Source organism: Diplotaxodon limnothrissa, linkage group LG19, assembly GCF_057381915.1.
Source record: "Diplotaxodon limnothrissa isolate DT_005_m linkage group LG19, D_limnothrissa_male_GT1.1, whole genome shotgun sequence".
In the NCBI taxonomy this organism is placed as follows: domain Eukaryota; kingdom Metazoa; phylum Chordata; class Actinopteri; order Cichliformes; family Cichlidae; genus Diplotaxodon; species Diplotaxodon limnothrissa.
In genome coordinates, this window is record NC_140614.1 from 24,158,303 (window position 1) to 24,185,733 (window position 27,431).

Consider the following 27,431-nt stretch of genomic DNA (forward strand, 5'->3'; position numbering starts at 1 on the left):
ACATATCTTAGCATAACATAACGACGCAGGGATTTATTGAAACTCAAAGCCTGCATCTAATAGCGCCAAAGAATAAAGAAAACAGCTGACCATTCTACCATGGGCCCTGATTTTAATCCATCTGAACGAACTGCAGGAAATGTTGTGGATTTCCTCTGCAGCTCACTCTCCTGAGAGAGAGAGAGAGAGAGAGAGAGTGTGTGTGTGTGTGTGTGTGTGTGTGTGTGAGTTTCGGGTTGTTGGATAAAAGATATGCTGTTGTTATTCTCGCTGAAGCGTGTTTCATCTGCGTAACTATTATCTAATTCCTGAAGCCGCTGTCCTGCCCCAGTCAAAGTTCAGTTTCACTTTGAGGAATGCGGCGTCCGACTAGTTGCCGTGTAGGTCTGAACATGCGTAGTTATTGCCCCGCACAATGTTTGCGGAGTGAAAAGTTGCAGTGTCATGTTGGTGTATATTCCTCCTCCCCCAACACCAGCACCACCAACAGCACTACAGCCTTTGGACGTCGGCCCTCAGCGACTCAGAGCATCGACGAAGTTCACAAGTGCACATTTGTCCCTTTGACGTGGAGGACGAGATATCAGCGGGTTTCCTGGTAGGACGGAGAGATCTGTGCAGAGAAACACCGGCGAACACTTATCGTGCTGATTGGGCAAGTCTTGCGTAACTTGTTTGAGTTGGCTTCTATGTGAATGCGCCCCGTTCTCTTGCGACGGAGGAGTTTTAGCGGCTGCCGACCAGGTGTTTTTGTAGGTAAGTGAATCTGCAGCTGTTGGAGAATAAAACCAGCGCGGACGCGCCCTTCGGTTGGGGGGAGAGGGGAAAGGGGGATCGCTGTGATGTGTTTAAAGACGGTTCTCGTGAGTTTGTGATCCTCCAGCAGCACTCCTGACATCACTATTCCGACATTAGCAACGTTCACGGACAGGCTGATCCCTCGGCTGGGGTAGTTTGTACGGTTCTTGTTGAGCAGTGGAGTTTATTTCCTCTCCTGGTGCGCAGACTCTTAAAGGGGAATTGAAACGTTTGCTTTGTCGCCTTTGCATGCGGAGCGCTGAATGCTGCTGCTGTTGTGCCTTTTATTTGTTTTTGGTTTTGCAGATAAAATCAAATATATTTTGACTAAATTGCAAAATTCAAATAGAATCCGGTGGAATTTTGTTTAGGCGGTTTGATTTTAAAAAGTTGTTTATTGTTCAGGACCAGTCAAACGTAGGGATATTTACTTGATATTAGTTCTCTAAATCATTCTTTTGACGCAAGAAAATGTTAAAGAGGTCTCTATTGCTGTGCTTCTGCATTTTAAACGCAGATCCGGTGGCCATAGTTCGTTTTCTTGATTCGTTTATTCAGAAAAAGCTAACAGTCCCCAGACCAGTTTTAAATCATATAAAAAATAAAAATGTTGTCGACCTTTTAAAAAGGAAATTCCATAAAATGAATAAAAGTAGATACAATTTTTAAAGAAATAACTGTAGTTCAATTTCCCGTTGAGTAATTAATTGAATAAGGGAATGATAAATGCAAGTTTGTTGATTAATTTGCGAATCCGCGTAATTTTATAATAAGAAGAAGATGAAAGGGGGGAAAGGCTACACAAGTCCCAAAAGAGCATGCTTTTTAGGATAACAAGCTATTTTCCTACACGTTCCACAACAGGCTTGATGTGTATTTATTGTTTCTGTCTCTGGTTGAATGGCACACACAAATAAATTGTAGCTCTTTTTCAAATATTTTAGGCTGTGTAGCACTTGGCCAGGGTTTCTGTTTATTGAACTTCCTTACAAGAAGCTTGGGAACTACTTATTTCCTAAATTTCACCACCTCCAGTGTGTCACACAAAATATCTTAGGCTGAATGTCATGACACTCTCTAAAGCGTGGGAGTGCAAGCAAAGGGAGAACCTGTTCAGTTTAGCTGGAGATCTGCATCCCTCTCAAATGTGAGAAATGAGGCACTGGTGTTGTCTGATTTTCTAAATGATGTCCATTAGACTCTTTAATAGGTCAAATACACATTAACGCAGATATCTAATCCACCAATCAAATGGCAGAAGCTTGGTGCGTTCGGGCATCTAGACATGGTCAAACTGAAGTTCAAAGCGAGCATCAGATTGGGGGGGGAAAGGTGATTTAAGTGACTTTGAACGTGGTGTGGTTATTGGTGGAGATAGGTTGGTCTGAGTATTTCAAAAACTGCTGATCTGCTGAGATTTTCCACTCAACCATCTTTAGGTTTTTCACAGAATGGTCAGGAAAAAGGATGATGTCCAGTGAGCGTGAGTCTTCTCTGCCTTGTTGATTCAAGAGGAGAATGGCCAGACTACTTCGAACTGATAGGAAAGCAACAGTAACTCAAATAAAAATAACATAGCAACTGTGTAGAGGTGCTATCTTATCCAGAGAGAGAGAGAGAGTACACATTAAATGAATGATCACATCTGGAAATAGGCCTACTTCCTTTGGTTTAGGTGAGGGTGCTCTGTGCAGAAAGCAGGATACATGGCATTCACTTCCTTGGACAGTTACCTGCACTGTTCACACATAGGTGCAATCGAACATCGCACGGACATTGGTTAGACTTTGTGTTATCACATGCACTGGTCTACAAAATTCAAGCTTGCACAGCGGAACTTGCTTACGAGTGTTTTTTTGTTTTTTGTTTTTTCTTCCTTGTTGGGCTGTTATGGCTGAGTTAACAGATGTTTCAATTTTTTAAAACACTACAATCATCCCGTGGCATTCAACTCCAGTCTTCCTCTTTTTTTCCTTTTCTTTTTTTTCAGAAAATGTGCTTTTGTCATCATCAACATTTGTCTCGAGAAAAGTCAATGGTGACACGAAAGATGACACAGCAGAGGCGCTTTTGTCACTACTGTTACAAAACATTTCGAAGGATGTGCACTCATTACAGCTCAGCAGTTTAGGACGATATTTATTTCAGTTTTAATCTGTTTAAAAAGGTCGTTTTGAAATAAGTAATTCAATAACATTTCTAAACAGGAAATTTGCCATAAGTGCTGACTGCACCAGTTACTCTACTGTTCGGGATGTACGGAAGCAATCTGTAAATGGTTAACTGTCTGCCCCATTTGTTTCTTCTCAGAAATTCTGCACTAAGAATGGCGTGTGATTTATGAAAAGCAAACTCATCTGCAGCCGGAATCAGTGGCTTCAATGCTTCTCTTTGTTTTTAGTGTCAAAAGTATGATATCATCTGACAAAAAACTGCTTTTAAAGAAAAAGGAAGAAAGAAACTCCTTAAATCAAATTGAGATATTTGATTTAAGGAGTTTCTAAATGCAACTAAACTAAACTGCACTCCCACTGCGGTGCTACCGGTGAGGACCTCGGTCAAACAGAACCTTCATATCTAGCTAGAATCAATAAACTGGTCAGACCAAGTGTCATATCAGCGTTACTGTTTTACTCCCTCCTCGAGTGGACTTCCCCCTCTTATCTTTTTTTTTTCTCCATCATTTTACTGTCATCAGTGTGTGCTTCCCTGAAAATCTCATTTTTTCTGCCCTACCCCCCCTTTGTCTGACACATTGGGTCATATGACCAGCAAGCAGGCTGACTAACTGTAGGCTGAGATGTGAGGTAGCTGGTGGCTGAGTAGATTTAATTGTGCAGCTCTGCAAATCCCCTTATCTCTAAACCACCTTTTGCTTTGACTTAAAAAAAAAAATCTTCCAAAATGTGTGTGGCAATAGTATTTTAATTATGCACGCGTGTTGCCAAAAAGCTGCAAATGATGACATTTTGCATATAATAGTCAAAAGGATCTTGCATGGTTTAGCCTTCAGCGGGGCCTTGATTTGTCCGCCTTAATGCTTACATGTTTAATGATTCCAAGGGTTCTCACACAGACAAATGCACTATATCTACCAGGCAAGATAACAAAAGTCATGAGCTGATTTGTTTTGCTTCAAGCTGGAGCAGCAGCAACTGACGCTGGCATGCAGGAGATTTTACTGTTTGCTTGACAAGTAGCTGATCAAGGTGTGCTGTTCTGCATAAAGATGTGTGCTACAAAATAATTGTTTTTGTCTTTTATTTACTTGCATTTTTTCATAATTTGACAGCTTAATGCATTAATTCTTCTAATTATCTTTAAACCTGTTACACAAAACCTTTTGCATATCTCTTACATAAGACGTAAATAAGTTTGTAAGTTGAGAGGACACCCTGTAGCAAAAACAAAACTTTGGGCAAACAAATTGGCCTCCAGACGAATGGCAGTCACTCACGCTTCCACCATTGCTTGGTCTTTAGTGTCAGTGATTTCAGTGAGGCAAATGCCTGATGTTGGAGCTTACTGACCAGACCTCGTCCAAGTTTCTGATTTTAGATTAATTCTGATAGGGTATGGCCACACCTAAGGCTTTTTCGCTATCTGTTTGATAGGTTTATTTTGGGCTGCTGCCCCCGCGACCCGGCCCCGGATAAAGCGGATGAAGATGGATGGATGTTTATTTTGGTTTATCAGGCTAATCAAAAATATAGCGAACTTAAACATTACAACTTAAACATTTAAATCGCATATTGAGAGTTTCAGTGAAAGATGCGAAATGCAAGTTCGATTTTTTGAGCCTCTCAAACAGGGAGCTATGTATAAAAATGAACAATTCCTGAATAGTTAATGCAAAATCTTTGGTGAACATCTTGAATTAAAGTCATAAATATGCACTTCAATCGAAGCTTAATGGTTTGATTTTAAATTTACTTAAATAGTGGATTAAAAAATACAAAACAAAATAAAATAAGCGTCATTCTCTGAACATGTATAGACCAATCTGGCAGGTCAGTATTACGTTAAAATAGCAAGATATACCACATACATCAAAATATGCAAGTTAAAAATTAGCATGTGCCTGATGACTCATTTGGATAGATCAAAGTTGCTTTTTTTTTTCTTTTAATAACTATATTTAATTATTATCCTCAGGTAGCATGATAAAAATCTATATATACTATAGGGGAAGCTGAAGGACTCTCACTCAGGCTTACTGGTGGTTCTAAACTGGTCATGGGTGTACCCCACCTCCTGCCCTGTGACAACAGTTTAAAAAAAGTTTAAGGACAATGATCACAATAGCTTGAAAGTCATTATCTGGTTGTGTAATTTCACTTCTCTTAAATATCAGTCCTAACAAATCTGTATTTAGCCAGATGTCACTCTATGAGGATAAAATATCACATTTAGTCATATGGAAGTCAAAAATGAAATCAAGCAATAGAAATTAAATAACACAAAAACAAAAAAGTACAAGGATAACTGGTTTATATGCAGACTGTTAACCTGCAGTTATGAAAATCTTAGAAGAAATCACAAACACAGTGATTATTTCCTCGGCTGAAAGCTGTGTCATAAAGCAGTTCGTCACAACACGTTTTTTTCGGATTCATTTGTAAGGAAGTGAAACCCACAGTGTGTCACAGTAACACACCCACATACGCATAAGAAAAAAATGCCATATCCGGAGATCTTGATTATATTTGCTTCTTTTTAAATCACTGAAAAACTCTCAGCTTTCCTAACACCCCCCCTCTCTCTGTTTTACCCTCTTCTCTCCAGGATAAGCATCACATGAGTTGAAGAAGAATCCCTGCTATGATACAACTGATTGCAGTTGCACACATGTGCCAACCGCTTCCTTTTTTCATGTAAAAACGCTAAATGGCAGAAGACGTTGGAAAACGTCAGAATGGACTACTTTGAAAAGCCTGAATTCTTTCAAATCTGGACCAAAAGTAATTTCATGATCGTTGCTTTTGCTTTGGGAACTGTGTGACACAAATATTGTCAGTCATGTCAGATGGGGCAGGATACGTGGCTGAGCGAGCCTTATGTGGTTCACCGTCAGTTTACAAATACGGTTCCTTGCTGTATTTCTGCAGAGAAACGCATGACTTGAGCTTAATTTTTGCAGCATCTGGACATCTTACTTCGCCTGCTGGCTGTAGCAGTGATCACCGATGGAATGTACTATTACACAGGGGGTTGTCGACATGCTAAAAGACTATTTTTGTGTTGAATGTTTTTTGGCAAAATGGAGGAACTGAGGATACTTGCACACTGTAGCCTTTACCTACTGATGAGTTGAAGACCAAAGGAACTTTCTCTGTTGAAAGTTTGAATCCAATGGGATAAGAACTAAAAACGTTTGACTGTAAAAGACTGTATCACTGAAAAACTAGATCTAAAGTGCTTTCTCCCCATAATGCACTGCCCTAAAAAGAAGAAGCGTCCAACATGCGACTCAGATTTCTCAGCTATTGTGGTTCCCTCTATGCGTGGGTCTGGATATCTTGACTACACCGTCGAGAACCATGCTTCAAGGGCCCTGAAGGCCATGGATGAGTTCCGGCAGAACGAACTGCTGTGTGATCTGGTGCTGCATGTCACATACAAGGAGAGGACAGTCGACTTCAAGGTAATGGGTCGTGTTTGAAGTTTTAGAATCATAGTGTAGTTTGTGTTGTTGGGTTATTTTTTTTTATGACAATTTAAATTTAATACAAAGGTCAGCATTTAAAAAGTGCTGCTGAAAAACAACGCGCAGTGACAGCAAGTTTTTCCATTTACATTTTAGAAACTTGCAAAGTGCACGCCAAATATAATAAAAGGCTCTCGGACAAGTTAAATATATAAGAGAATAATTATTCAAAATGATTCATATTAATGTGAACCCTTTTTTTTTTTTTTAAAGCGTAAATAAATTAAAAAAACAATTTGCAAATCTTATAAACCGCATTTTACTCACAATAGAACGCAGAAAACATCAAATGCTCAAACTGAGTAATTGGACCATTTGTAAGACTGTATTTTGAATTCGATGGCAGCAACATGTCTCTAAAAAAGGACAGGGCCATGTTTACCACAGTGTAGCATCACCTCTTCTTTTAACAACACTCATTAAGCCTCTGTGAGCTGAGGAGATCAGCTGCTGAACCTTTGGGAGATACCTTGTTCCATTCTTGTCTGATATAGATTCCACCTGCTCGTCAGTCTTGGGTCGTCTTTGTCATATTATCTCATTTCATGTTTTCAGTGCAGGCAGACCAGTGTAGCACCCAGACTCTTCTACTATGAAGCCATGCAGTTGGAATAGATTCCATATGCAGTTTCGCGTTGTCTCGCTGAAATATGCAAGCCCTTCCTAAAAAAGACGTCATCAGAATGGGAGCATATGTAACCTCTATACATCTTCCAGCATTGATGGTGCCTTGCCAGATGTTTGATCTGGCTATTTCACAGGCACTAATGCACCCTGATATCATCAGAGATCCATTAAAATGAGCTTTGGTCAAACGGGATGTGTGTGGATCATGTTCACATATGGTGCCTTTGCACTATCCAACCCCCCACCCCCAATACAAGAAGGTGTGGTACCACCTCTCTGTTTAAAAATTGTGAGTCTCTGTTCCTATGAGTATTACCCAGTAGGCAGGGGACGAGACATGCCCAGCTCTACCTGCTTCTCTGTCCTCCAAATGTCGTTCTTACTTCCTTTGAAAGCATCCTTGCCAGGGTGGCCCTCTGGTCAAGCCCTCTACCTTCAGCCATACCTGTTATCAGCAGCTCTCCTCTAAATCCCTGCACTTCTTAGCCCAGTTAGTTAACATTTAGTGGTCTGGAAAAGTAGGCCCAGAGGATCTGTTAATTTTTAAGGCTAGAGTAACTTGTAAGAACCCCTTGAGCGATCTTATAATAATACACAGGTTTTAACCTTTACTTTTTCACAAGGGATTAAAAAGGAAATGTCCACAATTTAGACTTTTTGAATGCAGGATATTTAATTTACGCAATTTAGCAGTAGCAAAGCAAAAGCCAAATTAAATAAATTATACTTAATAATAATTACTTAAGTGATTTAATTAACAACTTTAATTAATTGCATGTTTGACTTTATAATATAACACGGAAAAAATGAGAAGAGGAAAAGCCAAGAAATATAAAAACCTATTCATGAGTCCAGAGTGTTCGGGCAGTGGTTGCTCCTCTGGCATTTCTTGCTGTAATTTCTAATTGTGGACTCCCAGGGCCAGATGTTTACTGCCTATCACAAAGAAACTAGAGCAAGAACAGCTTTGACTGTTCCTAGGAGCCCTCTTTTATCCTCTTTTGCTCTTTTTGGTGTCTACAATCTCCTTATTTTAAGTCACACCCTATTGCTTCTCACTCTCTCTGGGACATTTCACATACAAGATTTAAAGCCAAATTCAAACATCAAAACCACTCCATCACAATGGTTTCTTCTTTTCTATGTTGTACTTCAACGTGACCTATCATTAGCTCCATCACGAATGACTATTCAGTCACGTATGAATATACTTCCCTTCATGTCTCATGCAGTTTATGCTATTTTACTTCAGTGGGATTTATCATTAGCTCAGTCACTGGAGACACTAATCTGCCAAGGTCGAAGCTGAATCGCACTCACACACACAAAATCCACACATTAGAACAATTGTCATTACTCTAACTACGTTTCATTTTCAGCCTTTTGTTCTCCCAGTTCCAACTTCCTTTTTGTTGCTGCCGTCTAATTCAAAATGAGCTCATAATTTTTCTTGGATCGCTTGTCATTCAGTTGTTGAGCACATTTCCAGTGTTTCATTATCATCACAACCTTTTTCTTTCAGGTTCACAAAGTTGTGCTGGCCTCCTGTAGCTCCTACTTCAGAGCCATGTTTACCAGCAGCTTCAAGGAGTGTCACGCTTCGGAGGTCACCCTGCGTGATGTCTGCCCTGAGGTGGTCGGGAGACTTATTGACTTTGCCTACACCTCTCACATAACAGTGGGAGAAAAGTGTGTATTGCATGTGCTTTTGGCTGCTATGAGGTAAACATATTTTAGATCCAGACCACTGTGTTAAGTCATATTTTGAGGTGAAGACTATAATGCTCCTCTGCTTCTTTTACATCCTGCAAGGTATCAGATTGAGGATGTGGCAAAGGCATGCTGCGATTATCTGATTAAACACCTAGAGCCAGCTAACGTCATTGGTATCTCCCGCTTCGCTGAGGAGATCGGTTGCACAGAACTGCATCAACAGAGTCGGGAGTACATCAATACACACTTCAGTGAGGTAACAGCACATGCAACAGCTTTACGTGCAGTTATTATTATGAGAAACTGTGTCTTTTATCTCAAATTATTCTCGCGTAGCTAAAAAGAAGTTGAGCAGAGGGCCTATTTGCACCTAGGCAAATAGATCCACTTCTGTACTTATCAGCTGAGCCTATATCTGAGCTGGGTGCAACAGCCATACTTGGGTGCATTAAAATGCCTCTCTTAACATCTATTTTCTCTCAGAGACATCTGAACAAAACCTTGTGAAACAGCACCTTTCCTATCTGTGAGCACTGGCATAGCAGGCCAAACTCCACCCAAGGGTGGAGAGCATGCGAACAAGTCCAATCTGGCAGTAACCTGTTCTGAAGACTAACTAGCTGTAGGTAGTTCAGCCAACTCAGTGGGGATGATTTTGTTAAGGCAAAGCACAAGAACTGAGAGATAACTATGGTGATAGGTGAATATATGTGGACAGGCAGACATGGGGCAGTCTTATCCCACAGAATCATCACTGTGTTTTACTTGTCCCACATAATTATGCACAGTTTAGAGACCCACCTCACTGGCTCGTGTTCTGTTTTGTTTCTGAGCGCTTTACATAACCGAAGAACTTTGACTCAGTGTCAGTTTAATGCTTACCCAAAACCGAGCTCCACATATCTGTCTGAGTCGAGAACAAATCGAGCCCCCCTGTCACTGCCAAGCCTTTTATGTTCTTTTTGCCAATACTTATTCTGACTTCTCCTGTTGCCTTTTTCATGAAATGATGGAATCTAGCTTTTTAGTTTCTCCCGCTGCCTCATACCTGTCGACTCACATCAATGGAAGTAATACTTAAAGTTGAAAAGTAAACTGAATAAAATCCAAATGCTGCATCTGTCTTGAAGGTGACCAAAGAAGAGGAATTCTTCAGTCTTACTCACTGCCAGCTGCTGGAGCTCATCAGTCAGGACAGTCTCAAGGTGCTCTGTGAGTCTGAGGTGTGTGACCCTAAAATAAAAATCTGAAATCTGATTGAGAGCCATACAACAGGCATTTCATTCACAAATGGTATTCATTCAAAAATATACTTAAATGAATCTCCTGTTAGATTCTCTATTAGACATAAATAACAAATTGTGCATTAATATATTTGAATAAAATCCACATCAGGTGTATAAAGCCTGCACAGACTGGGTACGCTGGGATATGGAGAGCAGAGCCCCCTATTTGCATGCCCTCTTGAATGCAGTTCACATCTATGCGTTGCCGCCTAAGTTCCTGAAGAACCAGCTGCTGTCCTGTCCCATCCTCAGCAAGGTAAACCACAGCTGCACTTATAAAAACTAGTATGCTATTTTGGTATCAAAGTGTAAAAGAAAAAAAAAAAAGCCATATGACCCATTTTTTTTTTTCCCATATATTTTTTATTTTATTTTGTGTCCTATCTTAATTTTAGGCTAATTCCTGTAAGGACTTCCTGTCCAAAATCTTCCAGGATATGACCCTGAGGAAGCTTCCTCCTGCTCCTAATCGGGGAACTCAGTTTATCTACGTGGCCGGCGGGTAGTTATCAAACACTGTGTATGCTCAGCAAACATGTGTGACTGGCTGCAGCAAATATTTTGAGGTTCTGATTGTCATATATTAATCATTATTATCAGACAATACACTATCGTGGTAATGAGCTCAGACTGTGTTTTATCAAGAATTCAGAAAGTTGCTCAGTCTGCCATCTGGTGACTGTTGAGCAGGTTACACAGTCTGTCTTCCTTGCAGAGTAGCCCTGCTTTTTGGGCTCCTATCCATCATAGAAAAATCTGTTTTTCGACTTGGTGTTATCATAAGAGAAATCATCCTGTCTGCGTAAACTTCTAACTGATGATTGAGCTGTATTGACTTTTTTTTAATGATCATGTTGTTCTGTTTTCATAGACCTGTTTTATGGGATGATGCTGTTGTGGAAACACAGACACAATCATAGCAATCAGTGCGTATTGACATAAGGAAGAGCAGATAATGACTGGAGTATTATTTTCACATTTCCTACTGATTAAGACTAAATTTTGAGACCAGCTTTGCATGCATACATGAATCACCATATTATATCTTTGGCATTTGTGCCTCTATATGACAAGATCCTTTATATCCTTTTTAACCTTTATACAAATAACAAACAAAGGATTCAAAGTTATGTCACAAGCTCTCATGAAAAGCTGTTTATTTACTCTGGACATTCATCTTAGTAACTAGCCAGTCACTACTTTCTTTTGTCTGTTCAGATACCGGCAGCATTCTCTGGCATCCATGGAGGCCTACGATCCAAGGAGGAATATTTGGATAAAACTGGCTGACATGGGGACGCCATGCAGTGGTCTGGGAGCCTGCACACTGTTTGGACTGCTCTACACTGTATGTTGCATCAGTTATCATACGGTCAATGAAATGAGCTTTAATTTGTGAACAACACGCAGAGATCAGATACAATGCAGTAAACTCAGAGTTACTCTTGCTGGACTCTTTATTCAGTACACCTGCTCAAGTCCACGTAAATTAAAATATGTAATGAGCCAATCACATGTCAGCAGCTCAATGCAGTTATGGAGATAAACATGGTCAAAACCACCTAATGAAATTCATATCAAGCATCAAAAAAGTGTTCTTAATGAAGTGGCCAGTGAGTGCGATTTCTGGGTTGTTTTTCTTTTCACTTTTCTCAACATAAACTTTTAAAGTGTTCTTAAACGCAGGTTGGAGGCAGAAACCTGTCGCTTCAAACCAACACAGAGTCCAACGCCCTGAGCTGCTACAACCCCATGACTAACCAGTGGAGCCAGCGAGCCTCCCTCAACATCCCCAGGAACCGGGTCGGGGTGGGCGTGGTGGATGGCTGCGTCTATGCTGTCGGAGGCTCCCAGGGCTCGATACACCACAACACGGTGGAAAAGTGAGACATCTCTGTGCTGTTATTTGACGATTTATGTCTTTAACTCGACACTCGAGAAGTAATTTGACTTCATTAAAGTTGTGTTTAATAAGCTGAATGTGGAAGCACAGATTTTCTTTTTAAGATGCAGATTTTTAGAAGCGCAGTTACCTCGGCGCACGTATGGGGACTGCCACCAGAGAGATTAAATGAATGGCTGCTATTCAAGCTAAAGAGCAGTCAAGAATTTGCTGGTATTCCTCTTAGCCTAATTAGACATCATAACATCAAAAACATGAGGTCGTTCAAAACATGTACAGACAAACTTCTTAGGAATGTAGATCTGGTTGCGTATACTTTACCTCTCGTTGCCGCGAGAAGGAGATATAATGCTTTCATGTAGGTTAGATTACTAACAGAAAGTCTCAAGAATGGCACTTTCTATTGATATTATTAGCTTTCTACTTCAAGTGTGACCTTAAACACTTTTTTAATAGATTGAAATGTAAAACTGTCTTAAAGATGCTAGTCAGCAGAGAATTATTAGAGCTCATCAGAAACCAGTTGGAAATCTTCTTCTGAGAAGCTGCTAAATATAATGAAAGCTGATAAAAGTATTGAGATGAAAACTGAAAGTGTAACACATCAAAGGAGACGAGAGCATTTATAGTAATCGGTGTTGGCAGCAACGGCTCTTCTCCCGAGGATGCTTCCCAAACGAATGCAAGCAACATGCCGGAGACTCGGCGGGGAGTCGTACCTCCTTGCTCCTAATTTGCCGCTGTTGCGCACCTCGCTGTAGATGCAGAAATTTTAGTGATCATAGTGCAGGGCCAATGTCACAATGTCAGAGGGAAGAGCGACTTGAATTTAGTGCTGCTTTTTTCTAAGGCGCGTTCCGAACATTAAAGGACAGGTGATGCAATATAAGCCACACTCCTATCAGCAGTTTTCAGCTGGAATACGACCAGTGCCAGCAACTGTGCCAACACGCTTTTAATCATTAACCAGTCAGAGTACAAGAAGTCCCGTCTGCTCATGTTGATTGTTTCTTGTTGTCATGCCTTCCATTATTTGCCTATGCAAAGAGTCCTGTGGGTTGTCATGCAAGAAATATATAGATCTAAATAAATATATTATTTCTGCTGAGAGCTAGACATGAAGATTGATATAGCTCTTGCATCTTGTTGGTAAATTACTTTAGAGGTGCTGGTAGGCAGGGTTTTTGCTTTCTTTTTTTCCCCCCATCCTTGGATTGAGCAGCTGTTTCCTCCTGCTGCCACTCTTTATCCCAAGCTGTCTTTATATTAATTCAGCCGGTTTTCTCCAAGGACACGACTGGACTTTCTTGTCTCTCTGTACGCTCACTGGTGTTGCGATAGCTTTGGCTTCAAGTACAGCTTCTTCATAGTTGCCAAACATGGCTGCCAGCTTAACCTAATCCACTTAAAGTTGACTGCTCGTGTAGACCGAGAGAGTTGCCGCGCGCAGCTGCTTCGCACCGAATCGGTTTAAAGTTTGCGGCGCTGATACATTAATTTAATTATGTCAATTGACTAATATGTAATATCATTAGGAGTTGTCAACAGATTATCATTGCACTAAGTGCTCTGCACAAATGCTGTTTGGTTTGCAGGTGGGATCCCGAGTCTAATCGCTGGACCTTTGTTTGTCCAATGTCGGTTGCTCGCCTGGGAGCCGGCGTGGCGGTGTGCGGGGGGGCCCTGTATGTAGTGGGGGGCTATGATGGACAGAACCGCTGGAACACAGCTGAGAAATATCAGCCTGACACTAACACCTGGCAACAGCTGGCTCCCATGAATACTATACGCAGCGGACTAGGTGAGTTTGTGGGCATTTCTGGCTCTTATGAGAAGCAGGTTTAGACACATTTAGTGTTTACCATTTTCACGCTTATCTTTAGTACTCTCACATAGTCTTTACTTTTTCTGACCTTTGCCCAAAATAAGGTTTCAGGCAGCTTAGTATAAAACAGGAAACAGAGGGACAGCACTAACTTTGTGCTCTCCCAAGATAATAAAATCTGACCTATCAGCACCTCAAAAAGTCACTAAGTAACATGTTATTTTTCCACTGCTCTTGCCTAACAAACAGCCCAATGTAAAACTGCAACCTGCTCTTTCTTTCTTTTTTTTTTTTTCTTTTTTTTTTTACACGTCTGCCTTTGTACAGATTAAAATAATTCAGATTTCTGTTAAGATGACTGTAATCATGAGAGTTGTTTCAGTCTTCTCGTCTGATGTTCTCCAAGAAACTCTGGCATGTTTATGTTGCAAATTTCATTTTTTGTGTTGTTTGTGCTTGCAGGTTTGGTGTGTGTGAACTCTTACCTGTATGCTATAGGAGGCTATGATGGGCAGAGCCAGCTGGCCACTGTGGAACGCTACAACATAGCCAGGAATACGTGGGAGCAGAGGGCCTCGATGCAGTACTCTCGCAGCGCACATGGAGTCACTGTCCACCAGGGACGCATCTTCATCTTCGGTCAGTCGGGTTTCTAATGCTTGGTATTAAGCACATTATACAACTTCATGAATCTGAAGCGATGAGTGAAAAATGTTGCTCTTATCAGTGTCATTAATGTTTACAGGATAATATATCTGTAATAAACGCTTCCACGATTTCTACTGAGTGTTGCAACACACACTTCTAAATACTGACTACTTAAGTAATTAAATCCCTCTCATTGACCGGTAGGCAGATCAGTAGGTGCTGCTCTGTTACCCTAGAGTGAGCTGCACTCTGTTTTCTTCCCAATCTGGCTCATTGACTCAGTGTTATTTAATAAAATGAAGTTAAGCGTGGTTCCGATGCTTATAGTAAACTGATATGCAGCTGGCGAATTAAATATCACATTGGGAGGAACTCATAACTGCAATCTTTTTTCTTTTTTTTTCTTTTTTTTTTAAAAGGAAAAGTTTTCTTTAAAATCTGTTTTGTAAATTAGTTCTGAAATCGCAAATAAACCCCCTAAAGACAGAATAATGAATAATTATTTATTGATGCAAATGTTTGCTAATCTGTGTGTGTGTGTGTGTGTGTGTGTGTGTGTGTGTGTGTGTGTCCCACTTAGGAGGTTTTAACCAACACGGCTTTCTGTCCAGCGTTGAATGCTACTGTCCCGATAGAAATGAATGGACATGTGTCACAGACATGCCCGTTGGACGCAGCGGCATGGGCGTCGCTGTTACCATGGAGCCCTGTCCCGGGAGCCTGCCTGAGGAAGATGAAGAAGAGGGAGACGCCATGGGATGAGGATGGAATCTGTTGAAGTCTCAAGTGCTGAATACACTTCCAAGTGGTGCTGCTTTTCAACAGGGGGCTGTGCATTAAATGACGATATTTCCAAATAAAAACAGCTATCCCCCCACCCGAACTGATCTCGGTTACACTGTGGAACACTGCAGATATTGACTATATGGGGACTTTGAAGAGGAAGGAATATATTTCTACATCTGCTGGGGATCAAGTGATGCAGTCAGTATATGATCGCGGCCTTGCAATCAACAAGGTGCTACTGAATTAATTACTATTTAATTAAATATTGTTCTTAACTTTTTAACTCCTCAGTGTTTTGTTTAGAAGGCGAACTTATTTCTAGTTCCTCTCTACATTTGACTTCTTCATTTTGTTTCACCCAAAGCTGCCTTTTTGTTTTTAAAAAAAAAATTTTTTGCAATTAGTACACTCTGTTTCTGAAAATAAATAAATCAAATGTGTAAATGACAAAAATATTAATCATTTGCATTTCCTCATTTGCCAATTTGTTTCACTTCTTGTGTTCTCATCGGGGACTCGTGCAGCTGCGGTAGGTAACAGCAGATGCACCACCACTAGATGGTGGAATAGGTCCAATAAAAACTGTGCACCGCAACAAAAATGTCTTCTCTGGATGGACGTGCAAACGAACTCCTGTGACACTGACAGTTTAGATATGACAAAGGCTTTTTGGCTCTAAATCGACATACAGCCACCCGCCCAGGACTAAGGTATGCGAGCACTACGAGGAGTAATATCCCACTTTGATAAAGAGTATGTGTCCATGTTTTATGGCTCACAATAGTTAGAGCTAACCTGCAGAACCCTCACAAAGCCTTTATCCCAGCATTTCACAAGACAAGGCGCTGGAGTCTATACAGCATTAGTCATCGACCACAGACGTCACTTGCGTGTTTACCTATCTCTGCACTACTGTGCTCTATCTCCTCCATGGCTCACCTGCAATTATCCCAGCAGGTTACCAAAAAAAAAAAAGACTATCCCAGACAGAGCTGTTATTCAAAAACAATAATCATGTTTTCTCATGAGATTTATGAAAAACCAACAAAGGGAAGAAATAAAATGTTCACATGTGTATTCTGTTGATTTCCTGAAATAACAAATGAACAGGTGATTATTGTTCTCATGTTTGTCTCCCTTTGAATGGACCTCAGATGTCAAACTCGCACGCGTTCATTATTGACAGAGCAACCTGTTGGGTAATGAACAGAGATGGAGTAGGGGTGGAGGGAAAGTGTTGCGCGTCCGGGCCTCAGTGCGAGCGGAGACATATGAGGGAGAAGAATGGCTCTTACTCACTACTTAAACCCCTGCGCCACACCAAGTGAGTCACATGGCGAACGCATGACGTAGGAGCCTCATACACATTGGATACACCCGTGTGTGTCCACACCACAAGCGCAATTCTTTTGCTTTATCTGTCACACACTCACATATGCGTGTGTGTGTGGACACTCATGCAAAACAAAGCTGGCTGTCTCTCATTCACAGGCTGTGGAAACAGATTTGCCTCAATGTGTTCATTGTCTCATGAGGGGAGGGGGAATAAAGAAAGAGATGTAGCACTGTACAGCAGGGAGATTTGTCTCCCATAGAGAGTTAGTGGAGGAAAATTAGTACGCACACAGATACAAGTCCGTCTTTTGCGCGCTCGCTGCACTAACGCCAAACAGTTGCACAACCCCAAGAGGAACTGCTAGGGGAGGGAATCTCAGTCTGATAAAACATGGGTGATGTGCTCACTGAAAAAGGCAGCTGCAAAGTGATAAGAACTGTAAAAACGGTTTTGCTCAATTATTATTTTGTCCTTCCCCACCACTAGCACCCATACCCAGAAAGAGCTGGTGAGGGGTGTCTTTATTATGCCAACAAAATCTACTTTGGCCATAAAAACATAGGTCCCAAGCCCTTTAAAATAAAGGTCCAGAGTTAAGGAATTTAGTGTTGTGTTGAGAATGCAGATTCATTGTGAAGAACACCTGAACTGATCATCAGTCACTGCATAACATAGCTGGCAACTGCGCAGCATGCTGAAGGTCCGTGTTAGATTAAAGAGTCTACAGGAGCTTAGAAATGCTTCAAGTAATGTAACACAGAGCTGGGGTTTTTTTTAAGTCTGTTCAGGGTAAAGGAAGCCTGAAGGGGCCGAAGCAGCCTGTTCCATCACTGAGTATTACAATAAGGCTTATCCTGTTTGATATGGCTTATTCGGCCTTATTCAGATCCGCACGCAGGCAGGAGGCAGAATCAAGGCTCTATAGGATCTGAAGAGGTGGGGGGCTTTAACGGCAGCGGGCCTGCTGCTAGATGTGTGTAGGTGTGACCTTGGGAAGTGATGACCTAATCAACATCCCTGCCTGCAAAGCTAATCTGTTACATTCTGAAGGATGCTCCTACGATGGAGCCATCCATGAAGGTGACATTGGTGAGCGGGCTGGTTGCGTGGAAGCGCACCTCTTAATGAGGCACGCGCAAACACATTCAAATGAGGACTACAAGTGCATGTGAGTGCTGTCCTCGTGCATGCAAACACTGCACGCATATTAGTCGTGCGAGAAAGATTCACGTTGAAACACTCATAATGAAAGTTGTGATGTTAAAAACCATTCGGTTTACATCAGCTGATGGCCCAGATGCGTGCAGCAGGTGTTTTCAGCATGGTGGTGGTTAAAAGGTCACGCTGCTTTCTCTAATCTGACCCCAAATGCTGCAGATTTTCAGCTCTGAAACATGAAATCATCTAGTTCACTACATTTTTTTTTTACCTTTTCTGTCTTCATGAGAGGACTTTTTTATGGATGTGTTGTAGTTTTCCTTATTTTTTGGGGGGGGGGGGCACCGCACCCAACCCCACCTCCAGGAGGTGTTCTGTTGTTGTTGCTGTTGGGCTTTTTTCCCCAACCTGAGCTGCTGCAGACCTGGATTAAGTGTAAATTTAACAATGAGACCACCAGACATCCTCTGCATTGTCTGCATGAACAGCCTTGCCTTCTTCTCCGCGAAGCAGATGCCCTTAAGCAAGGCACGTCCTGCTGATGCAGTGGGGCTGATCAGTGAAGAACAACAACAGACTGACTGGCAAAGATGTTCGGACCGCTTGTGAACAAAATGAGTGGGAAGCTGAGCATATATACATATGTGCTGAGCCAATAACACACTGCTTTTTGAGCAGTTGCACACTCTTGTTTTAAGACCACAAAGCAAACAGGTCTTTGAGTAGCACCAGCTGAGATTATTCTTCCACATTTACCACGCTGTGTGTTATTTTGCGCTGGCTTGATATGGGTGCACATGACCCCACAGCTACTATAGCTTCACCACCTGGATATTGAGTATCACCTGATGAAGATGAAAGAATCCACTGCATTCGTGACATCTGCTGGTAAAATACCTCATGATCAAACCATTAAAAGTGGGGAAACACCATTGTGTATGAGTATTTTCTGATAATCACATGAATTTATTTTAAGATTTATTTTAACAGGATGCATTAGGTGGTTTCCAAACCAAAGTTGAGCCCATATGCTTTTCAAAAGACATCTAGAATAACTTAAAAAAATCTCATCAACGGGTGGTATATAGTTTCTCTGGATATATATGCATAGTGTTCAGTAAAGTGTTATAATAATTATATGCAGGGGGACTGCTGCTGTTGTTTTTCGTTAGTGATGGGAGCCTGCCTGTTGTGAGCATGTAGTGCGGCCGACTGGTCTGTGTGTTCCCTTCAACTGTGTTTCTCTCAGACTCGGAGGAAAGCATGAGTGGACGGTTTCAAGCTCCCCTCTCGCTGAATTGATTCTACTATGGGTCCTCTAGAAACTCAGCGCCGAAACACAGGGGAGCTTGGCTCCGAGCAAGTCTTTGCGTTTACCTTTTATGACACTTTAAACAGTTCAGTTTGAAAGATTTAGACTTTATAATGTAGAGGTAGTCATTTTTACCCAGGTCAAAACGTACGAACGTGCTCGCGACATCTGCTATCCTGAAAACGGACCTTTCCAGTTCCCCCCTGTACCCAAAGATGGTATATTCCACAATTTATTCCAGGGAAAGACTGACAGTTTTTTGGGTCATGAAGCAGCTGTTCAAGTCAGTGGCTCAGCCTCCCTCCGCAAGAATAAGGAATTAGTACATTTCAAATTAGATAACGACAAACGTTGGTGCAAGAAGAGAAAAAAGTATGACAATGTGTCGGCTGCACAGAAGAAACCATTTAAACCCGAGTAAAAACACGAATATTTTTTATTTCTAAAGAAATTATTGCTATTATTATTATTATTATTTTAAAAACAGTTGGTTTTCACCACATTAATATGAACAGTGTTGTATGTATGTGTGTGCATGTGTACATATTGTTTATTTTACATTTGTGTTAGTGTAGAAGAACAAAAGAAAGCAAATTCCATTAAAAATTCTTGTAATATTAAAGGTTGAGAAGTCTCTAACAAAGTGGAGTTGAACGGTGCTGGAATGACTGTTGACCCCTCTTCAATAAATCCACTCAAGTTGAGCCTTCTATATAGACTGTAGGTTTAAATTAGAGTTTTCCTTCTGGCCCCTCTTATAGAGGCAGAGTATTCAGAGATTTGACCCAACTTGGCTGTAGTTTTTGCGAATTTCTTGATTAAAACATCTCAGCAGGACCCTTGAATCTGAGTATAGGTTAACGTGTAGACTGCATGTTTCCATTTGTGAAATCACCTCAGTGCCTAACACTATACATGCATGCGTGTGTTTATGAGGAGTGGCTGCATTCTTGTGCTGCTGATTGTTTTTGTGCATGTGTGCGTGCGTATTCATCGTGGGTCAAGCCCCTTGGAAACAGCAGCAGAGGTCCTCTGCTTTTAAGTGGATTAAAAGTCCAGCACAATCCCCAGGGCCAGCAGGCATTGGACAGAACGGGTGTAGTTTAGATGAGGACTTAAGACTGATTATCTATGGTGCAGCTTTTGTTTTTGCTGCTACTATTGCGTATATGGGCAACACTGTACAGTACATGAGAATCTGTGTGCTCGTACATACTAGTGGTGAAACAGGTATTAGCTATAGCAGTGTGCACATCGTTGTGGTTGTATTCTCTCCATCTGTGTTGAATCTTTTGCTGAAAATCAGTCCAGCTGAACATGAGCTGTTACCAAGTTTGCTGTGCTGCCGCAGTGGAAAGATTCCTCAGTTCTGAAAGTATACCTGCAGATTGTTTATGTTTAGTCTGCTGCCATGCAGCCTGTCTTATCTACGCTTTAATATGAGAGCTGCTGTTATGGTTTCCTCTGGATCCAGTGTGTCAGTCCCATGCTTCTTGCAGTGTGTCAGCACCAATTAACCAGGTCAATATTTCTGTGCTCCAGTTGTTGCAACACTGATTCCGATCCTGAGTCCAGTTAAGAGTGAAATGTTTGTGAACCAGCATGTTTCTCTGGAGCTGAGTGCATTCTATAAATAAGAAGTTTTATGGACTCCCTTTCTCATTTAAAAAGGGAAATAATAAGGTTGAAATATGTTTGTGAGCCTACATACTGCAGTAGTAACCCTATGTTATTTAATTTTGATTGTTAGAGGTCCCTTTTTCTAAATGTTTAGTACAACATAAAGAACACTTAGGCATTCTTAAGAATTCACTGGCTGCTTTCCTTATAATGACCTAACATGAGCTTCATAACCTTTATAATCCTCTTAGATTGTATCATCCAGGTTTTATTTTATTAAGTGGGCGAAAATTAATGACACCGAAAGTGTAAAAAGGAAGTTAGTAGGAATCTGGTTTGTGGATCGGGCTTGTAAAATCACAAATGTCCCCCCTCCTCCCCTTTTGATGTCCACATATATGCAGTCAAGCAGAGATGGTATAAAACTAATGTTTATGAAGTAATGACACAGTAATGACTCTTAAACAGTGGTTCTCGCAGCCAAAAAGATAACACGCAGTAGGTGTTGTGCTACAGTTACCTGCCAACTCTGTGAACTTTATTCTCCCTTTGTAGCAGCCTAAATAGCCCTGAAGCTGCACCCATTGTCTGTACCGTGTAGGATAAAGTTTAAGCCGTGTACTTTTATGAGAGTGTTACAACTGAGTTCAAGGTTTTTTTTCTCACAATAAAATTACAAAATATACACTCACCGAACACTTTGTTGGGTACACCCGTTCATCTGCTCTTATTTACAGTTTACAGAGAATGGTCTGATCAAGATGAAATACCCAGAGCAGCAGTTCTCTGGGAGAAAATGTCTTGTTTATGACGTAGGGCAGTGGAGAACAGCCTCAAGACCACGCCAAATGCCACGTATGAACAGGAAATTCAGGCTAGTTTGCAGTTTGCGCAGGGTCAACAAAATTGGAAACACATTTCCTGGTCTGAAGAATCGATTTCTGCTTTATCATAAAGAACATGCAAGCATGGATCCATCTTGTTTTCTATCGATGGTTCGGGCTGCTGCTGGTGGGGTAATGGTGTGAGTTTCATCATCCTGGCACACTTAGTACCAACTAAACATTGCTTTAATGCCACACCCTACCTAAGTATTGTTACTGACCCTTTATAACCGCGGTGCACCCATCTTCTGATGGCTGTTTCCAGGATAATGCACCATGCCACAAAGCTCAAATAATGTCCAACTGGTTTCTTGAACATGACAGTGGGATCATTATACTCAAATGGCCTCCACAGTCACCAGATATCAATCTAGTAGAGTACATTTGGGATGTGGTAGAACGGGAGATTTGCAGCTAGATGTGCAGTTGACAAATCCATGGACCAAAACCTCTGAGGAATGTTTCCAACACCTTGTCCTTGCTGAATCACTGCCACAGAGTTCCAACAGTACCAGGATATACTAGCAAGGTATATCCAATAAAGTCTCCAGCGAGTGTATAATACTGTATAGTACTGACAGCTGTAAGTCTGGATAGTTTTGTGTTTGATTTAAGCTTTTATTTATCCGCCTAGTTACACACAGACCAGAAAAGTAAAAAATGGATGGATGAATGGATTTGTAGTTGTCTGATACCAGTGTGTACTGGCAGCACAAAGTTCAGTATCCTATAGCAAACAGAATTACAACATAAGCTGTAAAGAATGAAAAGATGGTGTTTACAATCACTGTAAAAGTACATTGGATTTCCTGTTTCTATATTTCACTAAATGAATGTTTTTAATGCAAAGCAGTAGCAGTACGAAATGTCAAGTGCTCACTATCTTATTGCAGCACTGATAAGGTATTACAAGAAAGAGTAAATAATGAGGCTGATATCAAAGCAATAAAATTGGAAACAGTAAGTGTGTAGCATGCTGTATCAGCTGCTGTAAATGCGGTATATGTGTGGAGAAGAATTTCAGTCCTGAGCAGGAGTTTTAAACTGCGCCACCAATGGTCGCAGTTACTGTGATACCAAAGCCAACATCTAAATCTCTTCTTTGGATCGTGGCTTCCTCTTATTAAGCTTCAGTAATGTTACCGAAGGTGTCTAGGGAGGCCAATCCATGACTGATGGTGTTCCATTGTGTGTATTTCTATCCAGGTGTGTTTTCACGGCATGGGCAGTGTGTTTTGGAATCACCGTTGTCCTGAAAAATAAAGCCATTGCCAATCAGATGCTTTCCAGATGGTATTGCAGAGTCAAAATATACTTTTCAGCATTCGTAATTCTATCAGTTACGAATTCCAACACCACTGGCTGAAATGCAGCATCAAACATGACAGAGCCTCCACTGTATTTTTGCAGAGGGCTGTAGACACTCACTGTTGTACCTCTATCCTGACCTTCTTGGTATGTATTGACAATCATTTGAACCAGAAATTTCACATTTGGATTCCTCACTAAGACCTGTTGCCACTGATTTTCGGTCCACTTCTTGTGTAATTTGGCATACCTCAGCCTTTTCTTCCTGTTTCCTTTCTGTAAGAATGACTTTTTGACGACCACATGAGAATACCACAGCTGGATATTTTGTCCAAAAGATTTCTGAGTCCAAACAGAAAGGTCTACAGTGCATTGTGGTGCAGTGTATGGTAATTTGACACGAAGTCAAGAAATAAAAAAAATGTAAAAAACGATCTTACTTAGATTCAAGCAGAAATAAAACTTGTAACACTCATGTAAGGATATGATACAGCATGGCACAAATGTGAAATACCAAAATCTAGACCTGTATTCCTAACAAAGGGTAGATCTGCTTGTATTTCCTGATGACTGCTAAGTCATTCAGAGGAATTTTGGATGCAAACTTGAATAAATATAAAATATATACAACTTCCCCTGCTAAAATATTATGGAGCATATGCAAAATGTAATGAAGTAATAAAATATTAGCAGCATTCTGCTGAAACATGGTGCAAACTTTCACCATACCTGTGATATCACATTATTGACACATCCTATATACTTTGGAGTCACCTTTTTTTTAAAAAAATCTACAGTATTAATATAGATTTATAATATAATATAATAATATAAACTGTAAGATTTCCTTAAATAATTCCATATATCCTAGAAAACAAACCCAATATTGAATAGTTCAACAGTGGATACATAATTACAGATTTTAAGTACATTCAGAGGCAACTGCTATTGCCTATAGGGGGTTTAAGGGGGGTTAAAGCCGACACAAGTGCATGCTGTTATTAAGACAGTGATTCTTCTGGCACCGGTAGCACTTCTCAGTTATGAAAACTTAAACCAGTCTCTTACAGTTAGTTCCGTAATTTATTGGACAAAGACTCAGTTTTTTAGTTTTGCCTCTGTATACCCTAACAGTGGATTTTATATCAAATATTCAAGATGTGACTGAAGTGCAAAATTCCTGCTTTAATTCAAGGGGTTTAAGAAAAGTAGTAGAAGTGATGGACATCACCAAACGCTGTGTTTCCTCCCTTGATGTGCTCATGTCAAATGGTGGAAGTAATTTTAGCTTGTTGTAAGTGATACTTCCTACTCACAATTCCAATTAAGGCAATGAGGCAACACTGCCCTGAAACTACTTTAAAAAATAGAGACAAGAGGCCAGCACGAGGGTTCAGCATAGCAGGATAGGCATAGAAAAGCAAGGGGAAAGCAACAAAATGGAGTTCACAAACAGACATTAAGGAAACCTGGGAGGCCATGGAGGGCAGATCATGGAGTTGTTTCTTGGAACCAACATCAGACATGAAGGAGAAACCACATCCAGCAACAGGAGACTTACAGTGAGTTACAGCTGACAAAAGATACACGAAAGAGTCTACACCTACAATATGGCTGCAATAATTTTTTAAAGCATTTGTTTTAAAACTCTTGTAGCCATGGATGCCATGTACTGTTGGACTGCTAGTTTGACTTCTGCAGATTTTACTGTTAATGCCCTGGTTTGTTTTCATAGTCTTTTATTGTTGGTTTTAGAGTACAGGAATTTTAGAGATTGGAAAGAAATTAAATTTTCTTAACCACTACCCTGATCCTGTTTACTCCTAGGTTACCATCCCCCTTTTTCAGCTGCTCTCCAGTTCACCTTCAGGTGCATGTTTGTAGGTGTCTTTGCATTTAGTTTTGTATTTTCATTCATGAAGGCGTCTCCTGATTGTTGACTTTGACAAGATACGCCTATCTCGTCAAGAGTATTCTTGACTTGGCTTGATGTTATGAAGTTGTTTTTCCCATAGACATAATTCTGTCATTACACACTTCAGTCATCTTATGTGGTCTTTCAAGCCTTGTGTCTTTCATTTTAAGAATGTCCAACATTGTTGATTTGGCCTTTTAAGTTTTTTCTCTCTCCGAGAGGTTTATTTACTCTTTTTCTTTTTCAGCCCAATGATGGCCTTTCCTCACTTGCTCTGACATCTGTTTGGGCTTCATATTTAAAACTACAGAAAAAAACTCTAAAATACAAATGCAACACTTTAAATCAACTTCAGGTATTGTCTACTTTTTTTGTCATGAAGCAACAAGAGAGCAGGCCTCACTTAGCCATTAAATTGCTTGCCAGTCAATTGTCCAATAAATTTTCAGCCTCTGAAAAAGGGAGCTGTGTATAAAAATTGCTGCAATTCCTAAACAGCTAATAAAAATGTTTTGTAAATCCTTTTGATTTAAAGCTAAAATCATCACTGTGTTGGTGTAGAGAGGGAAATCTACAAAAACTGTCTTTATCCAACAAATGTCTGAAGCTCTGAATTTGTCTTTCGGGCATTTCTCAGAGACCCATGTAAGAATGCAAATGTCCAGTGCAGTTAGATTGGACATTAGGTAGTCTTTAGTCCATGTGATATTGCATTGCAGCCCATGTGCAAATAGCACATGGAATAAATACCTTGCTGCATTCAAAAGTAGTGAGTGGGCATCATGTGGACTGCCTCCTTCAGCTCTCTTTAAACCACCCGTAATACATTTCCTGTTGTGAGTACAAGTCTGAACCTGATTATCTCCTGTTGCGAGATACATGTGAAAAAGAGTGACTTTGGACATTTCCTAGACCTGATTTTACAAATAACCAAAGTTTGTCTGTGTCAACTGCTGCACATTCAGTCACCAGTCACTGACATAATATCACCATTATTAATTATCATTTGCCACGTTTTCTGATAATAATTAGATTAGAAGGTTTTCTTATCTTTTAACAACAAGATGAAGACAGCGTAGTGGCAGTAAAAGGTGGCGTGGAGTCAAATCAGAATACTTTCTTTGATATATAAAGACAGGATTTATTCCAGTTCATGGTTGAATTTCGAATTTCCCAGAGGAACCCACCCGAGGGATTAATAAAGTTCTATCTTATCTTATCTTATCTTATGGTGGGATTCTTGTTGAAGCAATTTCATTTGTAAGTAGAACCATATTGTGTTCACATAAATACCAATGCCTAGTGTGTCAACTTGTGTGTGTTTTATTATATGTGAGTAATAAATCTTGTAGAGCCAACTTGTACCAGAGGAAAATGCTTTCAATATCAATTATGTCAAGTTGAACATGTTATGTAGCATACGTGTTCTCTTCGGGATGCAACGTTAGTTTCATCTGTTGACTCTTGGTGGGTCTCCAATCATTGTTGTTATTTGAGATAGATAAATCTCCCAGGAGCAAGCTTAGTGTTGCAATCGTTTTAAAACACAGGCTAATCTAATCATAACTGCAGCAGCAAAAGGAATTTTCCCACTCTGAACTTGATAAAGTGCAAATAACCTGACCCTAACCCGACTCCAAATTTCTTTAGGAGCTATTGTAACACATCAACCAAGAAAACACAGTGCACAGTTGTGTTGAAATTTTTGGCAACAGTACGTAAGAATGAGCTCAGGTAGTCAATAGAAAGATTGTTTCAAATGCAGTGGTTCAGTTCCACTGTCATTTTATCTGCTTGTCTGTCTCACCACAGAAACTAGTGAATAAATACTCACTCCACTGTTATATCTGCGGTCACCTGTTGATTTCTATGTGGCCCCTTGTGATGTATTCTATTGTATTTCTATTGTTCTGGAGAGTCTGGGTTTGTTCTTCGTCATTTTGTGGCTTTTTTGTAAACTTTGTTATGTTGCCACTGAAGCATCAGCCTCGTTAGCAAGCTGGTGAATGGCACTTTTACTATTCATTCTATCATATTTACTAAACCCAAGCCTCAAAACTCTCCTTTATGCGCACAACACATCTGGTTTCCTAGGACACTTGTGGTTGCCTAGGAATGATGTTAGGTTTTACATAGTGATGACATCACCCCCGGAACAAGTACAGTTTTCATGTTTGAGAACCTGCTTTTATTGCAATGAAAATGCTCACAAAAAATTCAGGAACCGATTCCAACATTGGCCCCTTGTTGGTGGAAAAGCCTCAGGGGTGAAATGGGATCGGGCCCCATAGAACCCCACAGTGCGTGTGTGCGTTCGGATGCACATGTACCTGTATGTGCACGCGAGCATGTGTGTATGTGTGTTTGAATGGAATTGTGTGTGCAGTGCAGATGAAAGTGCGTGTGTGGAGTGTATATGTGTGTATTTGTGTCTATTCCCGCCAGCCTTTAATGGGGATCATGTGTGGAGTCAGCAGCACAGACGTACAAAAACATGCTAACCCCCACCCCCCATGCACGGTCCGCATTAACACCCGTGCACACACGCAGACACGCAGACACACAAAAATGCACACAGAGCGTGCCTCAGTCAGCGAGTTAAGAA

The 27,431-nt window shown here is 40.6% G+C and overlaps 1 protein-coding gene across 2 annotated transcripts; it reads left to right on the forward strand.

Moving 5' to 3' along the window:
• The first annotated feature begins 383 nt into the window (after window positions 1-383).
• keap1a (kelch-like ECH-associated protein 1a) lies at window positions 384-15,727 on the forward strand. Of its 2 annotated transcripts, none has more exons than XM_085379206.1 (12): window positions 384-863; window positions 5,584-6,442; window positions 8,655-8,854; window positions 8,945-9,101; window positions 9,976-10,068; window positions 10,241-10,387; window positions 10,527-10,633; window positions 11,350-11,479; window positions 11,818-12,014; window positions 13,630-13,835; window positions 14,322-14,498; window positions 15,088-15,727. In XM_085379206.1, exons 2-12 carry the CDS (start codon window positions 6,230-6,232, stop codon window positions 15,267-15,269), a joined length of 1,809 nt encoding a protein of 602 aa, XP_085235332.1. In that variant the 5' UTR covers window positions 384-863; window positions 5,584-6,229; the 3' UTR covers window positions 15,270-15,727. The 2 variants fall into 2 exon arrangements, with proteins under 2 accessions (XP_085235332.1, XP_085235331.1); XM_085379205.1 differs by having other exon boundaries at window positions 384-756.
• Window positions 15,728-27,431: the final 11,704 nt, after the last annotated feature.

Coding starts and splice junctions, on each gene's coding strand:
- keap1a (XM_085379206.1), top strand. CDS start 6,230: ATGCACTGCCCTAAAAAGAAGAAGCGTCCAACATGCGACTCAGATTTC. Junction 8,855..8,944: donor GTGCTTTTGGCTGCTATGAG/GTAAACATATTT, acceptor ACATCCTGCAAG/GTATCAGATTGAGGATGTGG. Junction 10,069..10,240: donor AGGTGCTCTGTGAGTCTGAG/GTGTGTGACCCT, acceptor AATCCACATCAG/GTGTATAAAGCCTGCACAGA.